This window comes from Austrofundulus limnaeus, unplaced genomic scaffold, assembly GCF_001266775.1.
Source record: "Austrofundulus limnaeus strain Quisiro unplaced genomic scaffold, Austrofundulus_limnaeus-1.0 Scaffold177, whole genome shotgun sequence".
Lineage (NCBI taxonomy): Eukaryota > Metazoa > Chordata > Actinopteri > Cyprinodontiformes > Rivulidae > Austrofundulus > Austrofundulus limnaeus.
This window is the reverse complement of record NW_013952579.1, coordinates 1,057,893-1,070,099: the sequence shown is the minus strand read 5'-3', so window position 1 is coordinate 1,070,099 and position 12,207 is coordinate 1,057,893. Positions and strand designations below refer to the sequence as shown.

The window sequence follows — 12,207 nt, the reverse complement described above, 5'->3', positions numbered from 1 at the left end:
CCCCCTCCTCTACCCACTTTGATGCACTTTTCAAATTTCGCCTTGGGGCGGAGTTATCTTTTCACAGGGCGGGGTAAGATACACTTTAAGATGCTAAGAAATATTCTTTGTGGCATCAAAAACGAGAGCAGTGGTTTTGTGTTTATCATTAGTTAATAAGCAGATGAATCGTGTAACCATGTAACTCACAGCTGAAAGGCAACAAACTTGTATAGTTTTTTTCTACTTTTTATGCACAAGCTAAAACAGGCTGATGTCTCAACATTTACTTCATYAGTTAGTTTGCCGACTCTGTTTTAGTAAAAAAAAAAAGGTGACCAGCTGTAGCACGTCCACTGGGACTTGTGTATAAATGTGAAAAAAAAAAAACAAGATTACAGTTAGTCATAGTTGAGTTCATTTGGATGACTTATAAAGTATTAAAATCRGATTATCAAATGAGCATTTTGAATGCATCGTTTTATTTTTCTTTCCCATACATGTCTGTGTTTGTTGTAGTGAAAGCTCTGTGCACAATGTTCAGAAAGCTAACATTAGCTCAGCTTGTTTAGACTAATAAAGTGATTGCTGGCTGCCTCTCCTAATGACTGCTACTGTTTRATTAAAATGCTATTTGTACCAGTTTCAGGCAGGTTGGTTTGTTTGTCAAGATGAGAGAAAATGTTAAATATAGTTGTTTTATTTTGATGGGGTTCTGTTTGCATTATTGGTTTTTTTCCCCTGATTTAATGGGTATTATCTGTTACTCAAGTCAGCAAATGATTTCTTTAAATTGCACGTTTTTTTAAAATTCATATTACTTTTTTTGTTTGGATTTCAGGGCTGCTGTCTTTCACCTTCCTCAGCTATGCACTGGCTTTCACCGCTGTGGTGCTTTTCTACGTTTATTACACGCAGCCAGACAACTGCACGGAGCACAAAGTCTTCATCAGCCTCAACCTCATCTTCTGCATCATCATCTCTGTTGTCTCCATCTTACCAAAGATACAGGTACAGGGTTAGTTCTAGGGCCGCAACTAACGATTATTTTAATAATCGATTAATCTGTCCATTATTTTTTGATTAATCGGCCAAATCATGAAAACACTTAATTACATAAATATAAGTTGATACAAATTAATTTAATTCCTGTATACATTAGGGATGCAAGTTATCGATTAATATGAAGTTGTCAGAAGTTGATTTATCTTAGATTGACTAACGATTAATTGATAAGCAGCCATTTTCTTAAAAACCAGAATTTTCTATTGAATCAAGAGGGTCTTTTCATAACATGAAGGATTTTTTAAATAATATGCTAAATTAAAAAACAGAAGCACATCATAAATATTTTCACAGTTGATTTTGCCATCCATATTAAACACTGACTGGAAAAAAAAGTGGATTTACTTGGTTATAGCTATAAAACATAAAACAGAAATTTAATAGGTTGCTGAATGAGGAAAACAGAAAATAAGAGTAAAATGTGACTTTTAGATCTAAAACTATTATTAATTTATTATAATTAGAACTTATTTACATTTAGCACTTGTGATTTTTCTCTGATTCTTTACTTTTTGCGTCTCTGAAGCAGCCCCCCCTCCTCCCCTCTGCCCTAAAAATCAGACCATCATTTAAAAAAATTAAATGTGGCGTATACTTTTTATCATAACTTCGAATCTACTTGGCATAACAACACAATTTAAAAACTGATTTAAAGTTCAAAGTCTCTGCTTTTCACACGAGGGTCTCAGAGAGGGTGGATCTTTACCGGTAGAGTTTTTTCTTTCTTCCTAAACTTTATTTAGGTCAGCCAGGATTGACAACGCTCTGCGGGTGACATAAATGGCTCCGTGACACGGCGAGGGGACGCATAAATCACGTGACACAACAAATCGATAATGAAATTCGTTGCCTATGCTTTTAATAATCAATTTTATTGATTTGTTGTTGCAGCCCTAGTTAGTTCAAATAACCAGCAAAAGTTTTTTTTAATCTGACGAATAATTGCACTTGTTCATTGTCTCATTGATTTGACTTAGACACTAAAATTTACTAAACTAAACTAAACTAAACTAAACGCGCACAATTACACCCTAAATATAAAATCCATTAGTCTTATCTTCATTCTTCATTGTGATGTCACTTGAAACCAACCTATGAGCCGTTTGCTGTTGTGATGAATTGGTCATTTAACTGTTTTGTCGTGTTGTTTACAGGAAGTTCAGCCACACTCCGGTCTGCTCCAGGCCTCGCTCATCTCCCTCTACACCATGTATGTCACCTGGTCTGCCATGACCAACAATCCAGGTGAGTGATCAGATGTCATCTCCTGTTTTCATTAAACAATTCRGTTGTTGTCCTCACTATTTCTGTTCAATACTGTATGTTGACCTTCTGTTGATCTGCTGCAGCTTTTACAATAAAGGTGAGTTTAAATACAGAAACAAAGGCGCAGTGTAGTTAATTTTAGCACAGCTATCTTTGTTTGATCCAATGGACAGTCTTGTGATAAATGTAGGCTGAGTTTTGTTTAACCCATTCAGACTTGATGCAGCTTTTATATCTSAGTTAAATTTTTGCTGTGCCATATAAAGCTTTGTTGCTTTTCAAGTTTAATACAAAACGTGTATCATTTTAAAGAAAAAGCAGTACAAGCTTACAGTGATAGACAATAATCTGGAAAAAAAAAGTTTAGTGAACAGTGTCAATTCTGTTAAGATTTTCAGAAAATACTCTTTAATATCCTCTTTAAGTCTGAATGGGTTAAAAATATAGGCATCCACCWCCCCATAGCATAAAAACGTATACATCCCAGTGACATTTAGATAAAGATTTAGATAAAGTTCCTGTTTCTATCACACACTGTCAATAGTAACAATATAAAGAAAACTAATATTGTTAGGTCTGCCATGCTGGATGTTTGTATTGCCAATTTAAAAAAAAACACATTTGCCTTTGATTCCTAAAACCTGGGTGGCACGGTGGAGCAGTGGTTAGACCTGTTGCCTCAGCAAACCGATCAAAGGATTACCTCCTGGTCTTTCTTGGTAGAGTTTGCATGTTCTCCCCTGTGCACCCGTGGATTTCCTCCAGGTACTCCGGTTTATTCCCACAGTCAAAAACCGTGCACGTTAGCTTAATTGGTAACTCTAAATTGTCCCTAGGTGAGAGTGTAAATGGTCGTGATGGACTTGCAACCTGTCCAGGTTATGCCCCGCCCCTCATACAGTGACTGTTGTAGATAAGCACTAGCTCCTCACACCTAGAAAAAGAGAAGTGGGTGAAGAAAATAGTTCGATGGGTTTTTATCTCAGTATTTTAAAATGTGTCTTTGCTATCATAGACCAAAGGTGCAACCCCAGCTTGTTGAGTCTCGTCTCAAACGTCAGCGCCACCCAATCGYCCGTTGACAGTAACTCGGGACACGTGCAGTGGTGGGACGCTCAGGGAATCGTTGGTTTGATCATCTTCCTCTTCTGTACTCTCTACGCCAGGTAAGTCAGCCGTTAAAAACGTGTTTTGTAAGGTTTTTATGGGATTTTGAATGTTTCTTTTTGCCYRTYTTTTAGTATCCGTTCATCCAGCAACGCTCAGGTGAACAAGCTGATGCAGACAGAGGAAGGAAAGGGCTACAGTGGCGAGGAAGTCGTGGGGGAGGACGGCATTCGCAGGGCCGTCGACAACGAGGAGGAGAAAGTCACGTACAGCTACTTCTTTTTCCACTTCCACCTTTGTCTGGCCTCCCTGTACATCATGATGACCCTTACCAACTGGTACCAGTGAGTATCTGTCACCAACAAACTGTTGCAACAATGCATTCCAACAGGAAAGTGTTGTTTGTCTGGAAGAAGRTTATAAATCTAAAATATTTATAAAATTTGAAGCCGTAAAGTGCCTGTTACATGCCTATCCTTCAAATACAAAAAGTCAAAGAAAGCATCTTTAAGAAAATTGTCATAGTATACTTGATTTTACCCATTTTGTCACATAACTGGCCTATTTTCTTTTTAGATTTGGCTCAGCCAAAGTGAAACAGGAAGTGACATCAAAGGGGAACTCATTAATAAAATAAACTCGCTGGTCTCGGTTTATTAAAACAAAATTATTTAAAGTTTAACTCTTCTTCATCTCTCTTTGATAGAGACTAAAAATAATCTAAAGAAACATCAGATTCTTCTCTACAGTCTGTGTTGTGAACTGTTGTAACAACGCTCTGTTTACATGCTGCCATTCCCCTTTGACATCACTTCCTGTTTCTTCACATGCAAATATCTCAACAGCTGTTCATCTCAGCGACGTGAAATTTGTTTTGCAATATGTTATCAATGTTATTCTTCCAAAAATGCATTCATGTTTATTACAAAAAATTTGATGTCACAGGCACTTTACATCAGATATAGGGAGGAATTAACAACAAGACTGAAAGCTCAAATTGTAGCCGAATGTTTTTTCTGCCCAGTTTTGTCACCAGGGGGCGACAAACGTCATCCAAAAAAAAAAAAACCGTCTTGAATCTTGGAGCAGAGATTGATTTATTTGTTTAATTTAAAGACATTCTCACTCACGGCTGTTTTTACAACAAATAATTGCATTTAAGTGAGTTCTCCATCAGGTTTAGGTAACATGTTTTAACTTTGCCTCTGTGTTTCCTCAGACCTGACATCACCACGCAGGCCATGCAGAGCAGCATGCCAGCTGTGTGGGTGAAGATGAGCTCCAGCTGGCTGGGCCTCGGCCTCTATCTCTGGACCCTCATCGCCCCCCTTATCTTCCCCGACAGGGATTTCAGCTGAGCAGCTGATATCTCTGGGTTCACTTTGAATGTTTTTATTTTTTCATATTAGACAATTTGAAGGAGGCTAGGAAAATGATCTAGGAAGATTATTCTTTTGTTTGTTTGTTGTTTTATTGCTAAAGCTGGTTTAATAGTCATCAGAAAGGTGTTAAAAGTTTACACTGATTACTTTAGCTCATTTGATGATGGCTTTAGCTGTAAATTMTTTTATTTACAAGTAATTCACTTCCTTTTTTCCCCTGTGGTGATGATATTTCTGTGCTGAATCAGAAGGCACTTTCTCTGTACGTCAGCTGTTTCATTTATAGATTCTCTTTCTGATCAGGCCTCGCTGATTGGACAGAGCTGGAATATCCCCGATTAGCTGGACTCCTTTACTGAGATGAGGGGGAGGGGAGGGGGGGGGTCGACCAGGGGACCCCTGCTTAGGAGCCCCAGCGTGAAGTGAGTGTCAGAGCCAGATAAGACTAACAAGACACACCCTGCAGATCATAACAGGGCTTCCCTGGTGCTGCTAAGCTGCCTGCACAGCCACGTCACTACACGTTAAGCCAGAGGGTCCGAAAAGACCTCCAGTCTAATCTCAGCTCTTCCTCGTCCGCTCTAATTCGAGACAATTTATTCCTGGTGCTAAGCGTTTCCATGTCCGACCGTGCTGGGCCTCGGGCAGCCACAGGCAACAGTCTTTACTTTTATTGCAGTTTTCTGCAGCAGAGAGGGAGGTTTGTTTTCAGTCCCACAAGTCATTTTCACTTTGAACTGCTTGTGTTTTCAGAAACACCATCATTTCCATAAGTTTGCCAAGTGATTCAGCAACAAAAAAGGATTTTTTTTTAAATGCACTTGACCGAATAATATTAATGCATTTCAGAAGTGATTGAATCGCTGTTTGTTTGTTTTGACTTTCATRGTGATTGGGTGGTTGTGACGGTGGTACGGTATTTATGCATCTGGTGATTACCTCACTATAAATGTGTCTGATCAAAAACAGTTTTTAATARAATATAAAGTGTCATTTTTTTGTTGTCAGACATTTCAGTAGGAATGAATCAGATGTTGATTTTTTTTCTTTTTTACAATTTTGATATATTGAAACACTTGTWTTTAACCTAAATTGCTGTACGTTCTATCCCTCTTGGGTTTTCATTTCTGTTGATTGACCGTTGTAAGATTGTAACGTCACATTTCATAACAGTTATGAAGTGCCTTTTTGTAGTCCTGCGTTACAGAAGGAAAGTGTCACTTGATGCTGCTGTGCTTATTATAAGCCTTATTGTGGTGTGTCAGTCATYGCATGCCATTAGGCATTGGTTTGGGACTCTTAAAAAATGTTTTTAATGCATTAACACAAGATAAAAAACTTTCACTTTGTGTTTTTAAGGAATCTGTTGTTTTTGTGTCCTATTGAATGATTGYCAACTATAAGCTCTGAGTGCAAAAACAACTATAAAATAAAAAAAATAATAATGGCTACAGTGAATGKTTTTTTTCCAATTCAGTTGCATTTATATCCAGGGATGTTATGARGTTGAAATGTTCAGTGGATGTAAATAACTACCACAGTGCAGAYCCTGTGGTTGCTTCTTTCCGTACGTCACCTTATAGAGTTGGGTTCTGACGTACCAGAGTGAGGAATTAGGGAGGAGCTTTCAGGCACATCACATCATGTTCTGTTCTCTCAGCCAACTCTCACGTGCAACTGAGGCCACTCGACAGCAACAAAAAAACAAAACAAAAACTCAACCATTTGGTTGATGATTTKTCTCCATCCAGCAGCTGTATACTCAAACGTTTCCCTTTGATAAGTGTCGACAATTTTTTTTGTGATGCATTAAAAACAAACTTCAACTCGACTTTGTGACCAGTCTGAGGTGTGTTTACGTGTTTTCCCTGATGTAAAGCGACCGGTCCGTTCTGCCGCTGCAGAACCAGAGCTTGTTTGGTGCGAAAGCTTTTTAGCTTYGRCTATATATTTTTTATTTATTTTCCYTTTCCCCTCTCGCCTCACTGGCAGACAGAACATGTTGGTTTTGGCTCCTGCAGTAACTCAGTCTAGTTGTCCGTGTGTGGAAATAAATGTTCAGCACACACCACCCCTTGTGGACTTGCACCCTCCCACAGCACCACCCTTCTCTCTGGTACAGTTCACTTCGGATTTCATCATTCCTTTGGAGAAAAAAAAAACAAACAAAAATAGACACTCCTTAAACTGTGAGAAAACACGTGATCAGAAAGTAAAATACTTAATAAGCTACAAAAGATTTACTAATATTTKCAATATTTAAAATTTTTACTTTCATTTTGTGAGATACGCAAAATCACAATCATAGTTCAAACTGTTGTAAAGGGTTAATTATATATTTTACGATTATAGAGGTATAGTGGAGCTTATAAACTGATAGATTTGACACCTTTTTTATTTTATTTTTTTATGATTCATGATCTTTTATGGTGCTGTATTTATTTAACCCCCCCTTAGAAAGTTCGTGCTGACCCACTGCCACTCTGCCTCAGATAGATGTTGCCTGTCTGTGTGCATGTTATTTTTATTTTATTTAAAGATTTTATTTCATTCGGACAAACAAAACAATACAAATAATAATAACTTTGTGTCAAAAACACACAACACGACATGGTCAAATGAAAAGGAGTAGACAGAAGAAAAAAATCTGTTACTTTCTTGTATTGACAAAACATTTCATTAACCAGTGCCCAGATTTGAATAAAACTCAAAAAGTAGTCCCTGGAAGCACACRTACAACTGAATAACTTTTACAGTCGACCCATTCAACATGGTCTCCACAGCTCATCGACTTTCACCAGAACAAAAACGGTTTAACAGACACTGAGCTGAAGTTTTTTTTTTAATTCCATCAACACACAAATGGTTGACCATTTTCTCACTTGGCACATCCACAAGACAGTAATATATTTAGCAAACAATTTTGTCGATTGCTTAGCTTTTATTGACATTTTTCCTGTCCCTCTCTCCCTGTGATTGGTCGATCTTCACATATTGACTAAACCGAACCTAAAGGCCTGATCTGAACCCATTCAGTTACTGCAAAAAGCACAAGTCAGTTAGATACAGAGATTTGTTTACGCCCTCAAAATGTAACTTATACTGTGGCAAATCGTGTCCGCACTTTAATCTGTTGCTACACCCCAAAACTGAAAAAAAAAAAAACATGGTGAGAAGTCTCCGCATTTTTTAAAAACTATTTTGTTTGTGTTGTCAAACTTTGAAAACCCCCCTCTGAAATGTGCTTTTAAAAAAACATTTCTTAACTTAAAACAGTGGAAGATCTTAAAACTGACCCACTCTTTGCAAAAGTGAATACACTTTGAACAAGGAAAGTTTTTTTTTCCCAACCTAATAATTTCCATTTCCACCAGCGAATTTCCATTAACACAATCACAAATAATTTTTCTCATATAAATTCTACATTTGTTCAAACTAGCCCATAAGATGAAAAAATGTAAAAAAAAGTGAGCATAAAACTGAATTGAATAAAAAGSATTGGTGCGTGTGACCTCCATTGTCCTGCAGCTGAATCCCTACAGATTAACTGTTGGGAACTCTGTTGCCCTCTTGACTCTTTCCTATGAGCACCAGCCTGATGAATGACTTCACTTCCTGGATGAGGCACGTGGWAGAGGCGGCCTGTGGAGTCTTGTAAATTCATCACCCAAAGCTCCGAGGCATTTGTAGTAAACTCGCTACTAATTGATGTTTTAATATCGTCTAAAGAGGAGCTGACGTGCAGCCTCTTGTTTTGATCTCTGCCAAAAYTCTTGCAAACGTCACCTAATCGTTTCAAAGGTAGCCTACATGATGAGGCATCAATAAGCCATGAGTCCTTTTCTATCATCTTAACAGTAACAACCTGAGAATACAGCCAACAGTATCTCAGAACAAATTAGCAGCATGTCATAAATCTCCCTTGTATTTCCCACAGTTAATAATCATCAAGTCATTTTCCCCACTCCAGGATCGATTTAAGACATTCTGAATTCAGCCATTGGCTGCAGTGTTATAAAGCACCTTCATCTCTCCCTGTTATCATTGGATGCAATTTGTGGCTGTTTATAAGAGATCAGAGGCTGTTATGTGATGATTATGAAGCCCTTAGTGTGGCTGTGCTCGCCGGACCTCTCCACTTCAGCGTTTYGCCCCACATTCCTGGCGTTTTCACCATCGTTCCAGTTGATCCGTACACCCGGGGGGCGGGGGGTATCTGTGAGCTGCTGCAGCCCCGTCCTCCTGTTTGGCAGAAGGACTTCAGATGCCTGTCTGAGGTGTAATTGGGTTTTAAGGAGTCGAATCTGGGGCCATTAAATTATATTCTGCATGCAGGGGAAGTAATTGAGTTTGGCCCCTGCTGGCATACTGCGTGTGCACTGGAAACATTTACCCAACATTAAGGCCCAATTAGGCTTTTCATGATGGGAGACTTGTTGCTGGATGATGGGGAAGTGAGGATGCTGACAGCCTGACGTCGCACTTCCTCTTCCACAGCACGGTGGCTTTGATTGTGTGTTGTTTCTTGTGTGTTTTCAGGCTGCAGCAGCTCACAGTTGCTCTTTGTCTCTGACTCTGGAAGTATAAAGTCTGTGTTTTTTTTTTTTTCTTGTTCAGCCCTCCAGTGCGCATGCTCTCCCTCTCGGCTCAGAGGAGCAGCGGTTATATAACAGCCTGCGCAGCCGGCGTCTGCTGYGAGCCAAATGCCAGCCCCAGTCTGGTTACATAAGCCTGTCAGAGCCATACTGTAGCAGCGCAGAGTCGCTCGCTCCACAGCATGCTCCTGCACTCCTTCCGCCGTCTCCTGCTCCCCGTCTCTCGCTTCCTCACCACCCCATTCTCCTCTCCCTGCTGCAGCGCTTCTGCCGAACAACAAGAACAGTTTTAAAGAGTGCTGGATGCAGACACACGGCTCTGGAAAGTACGAGACACAAGCAGTGGATTCACCACATAACGTGGTTCTTAGAAGTCCTACTGGCCTCAAACACTACCTGTCCGCTTTGATGTCCCACCGGCCTTTAGGGCGGGGGGGCCCATTTGATGTTTAGAGTAGACCCGTGACCTTTACCGTACCTGACCCCTGAATGCTCTGCTCCTGGTTGTTCGGGTTTTGGAACACGATGAGGTCATCTGATAAAACCAGACTAAGTGAAATAAAACATTTGCTGTATAATTTCAGTAGAGTTGTAAAGTAACTAAGTACAAATACTTTGTTACTGTACTTAAGTAGAATTTTTGGGTATCTGTACTTTACTTGAGTAATTATTTTTCAGCATATGTTTTTACTTTTACTTATTACATTTTTATACAGTTATCTGTACTTTCTACTCACTACATTTTTTAAAAAAGGTAAGAAGTAGAAAGTCGTTACTCCTATTTTATTCTGAGTTGTTACTACTTAAAAAAATACTATCCTGATAAATTGTGTTTCCTGGATAGAGTAAATTTAATTGTGGTTGAATGAGAAGTATAAATATATACCATTCTGACACCCTATTAGCTTGTACACAACCTATCACAGTTGCACGCTGTTAGAAATTTTTTTTTTGAGAAGTCACCTCCCAATAAATGTCATTTTGGAAAATCTAACTGCTCACTTTTACTCAGTACTTTTACTTTTAATACTTAAGTAGATTTTGTGTCAGAAATTTACTTTTGATACTTAAGTACAGAAAATATCAGATACTTTACGACTTTTACTCAAGTAATATTTTTAGAGAACACTTTTACTTTTAAAGTATTTAATGATAAGATACTTGTACTTTAACTCAAGTATCACTTTGAGGTACTTTATACAACAGTGAATTTCAGCAGGGCACCCCATCATCCAGAACCTCATATCTGAAGGGGTCAGCTCTCTGAAGCATAAATATTGTTTTGAAAAAAGTGAAATTTATACATCAAAAGCTGCAACTCTGTTGTTAATACTGCATAGCAGGGCTATTCAACTGGCGGCCTGTGGGCCACATCTGACCTGCGGATGACTTCACTCTGGCCCATCAATTAGTTCATTAAAAAATAACTTTATTTAATAAAAAAAATAGATTTAAAATCACATTTAAGTTTGTGATTCARTGCAGAAAAATAAACCCATTTAAGGGTAAAAGATGAAAATACTTTATTTATTTATTTATTTTACATATTGCAGTATTTCCCCCACCATTATTGGGCAACTCCACACTGCCGATGCTGGATGTTTGTCCAGTAATATGACCTCTTGAGCAATTTAGTTGTAGCCCGATAGTGTGGTATGGTTTTTGCTAGTGCCAGTTTTAACAAATATGTAAAAAAAATACTTTTTTATAAAAGTTAACTACTGTAGCTTTAATAGTCCTGCAGTTTAAATCAGAATGCAAGCTTTTTTTAGTGTCAGTGTTCCTCAAACTGCGGGGTGTGGCCCAGAAGGAGGACGAGGCATCATATTTGGGCACGTGTGATCACTTGTATTTTATTTTATTTCACTTCTGAAATAATTTTAGGTGGAAATAAAACATGCAGTATCTATCCTTTCATCTRTTTCATCCATCCATCGAGAAWACAGTGAAAACAGACTTTTGCAGCTTTTGATATTTTGTGGACTTGCGACCTGTCCTGGATGTACTCCACCTCTGTGATCCTCACGACCCGCAGAGGAAGAAACAGGTAAAGATAAAGGATGGAGGGCCTTCTGTGCACAGAATCACACAAACTGATTTGTTCTGTGTCTGTTTTTGATTTACCAGAGGTTGATGGAGCAATTGTGTATTCGTGTAAAGTGTGCAAAAATGACAAAGTAAATTTTGAGTATTTTTTTCTAATAAGAATATATTTTATTTTCCAATTATAGTTAATATTAGACTAATTTTGTTTTTGATATATTTATTTAATTTTCAGATTCATTCTGTATTCTGAGGTAACTGTGATTAATGGGGGGTGACATACAAAGTTTGAAAAGGTTTTTGATAATTACAAAGCTGATTTGGGAAAATGACATCAGAAGTTAGACATTTTGTGTGTGATGCCCGTCCTCGTTTTGATTGGCTCTGTTCGATCCTGTTGTGCAGAAAGTGTGTGTGTGTGTGAGAGAGAGAGAGCTGTGCAGCAGTGGATATAAAACAGGCTATTAGCTCCAAATCAATAAGATTTTGAAAGTGGTAAAGCTCAGGAGTGCATGACAAATCCAATTAGCGTCCTGAACTCGTGCTCTCTCCGCGCTCAGCCAATCAGAGAAGCAGCAACCAGGAAGTGCCGCTCTCAGCCAATGGGCTTCGTCCGCCAYCTCCTTGGTTATTCATGAGGCTCGCCGTCCCGTTGGTGGAAACTGATTTCGGGAAGGCGGAGCTGCCGCGCGGGGCGGAGTCTTTGACTGGGAGGGAAGAGGGGGAGGTGGGGGGTAGATAGGCGGAGTGTGCTTCTCGTAGGGGCGAAA

At 38.8% G+C, this 12,207-nt stretch overlaps 1 protein-coding gene across 1 annotated transcript in view; it reads left to right on the top strand.

The window, feature by feature from the left end:
• The window catches only part of serinc2l (serine incorporator 2, like), an 11,777-nt gene extending 5,525 nt beyond the window's left edge, over positions 1-6,252 (top strand). The window contains exons 7-11 of the mRNA XM_014017847.1: positions 821-990; positions 2,199-2,289; positions 3,326-3,476; positions 3,552-3,761; positions 4,637-6,252. Coding sequence (XP_013873301.1) covers positions 821-990; positions 2,199-2,289; positions 3,326-3,476; positions 3,552-3,761; positions 4,637-4,775 — 761 coding nt within the window. The 3' untranslated portion in view covers positions 4,776-6,252. The remainder of the gene's footprint in view (positions 1-820; positions 991-2,198; positions 2,290-3,325; positions 3,477-3,551; positions 3,762-4,636) is intronic.
• The last annotated feature ends 5,955 nt before the right edge of the window (positions 6,253-12,207 follow it).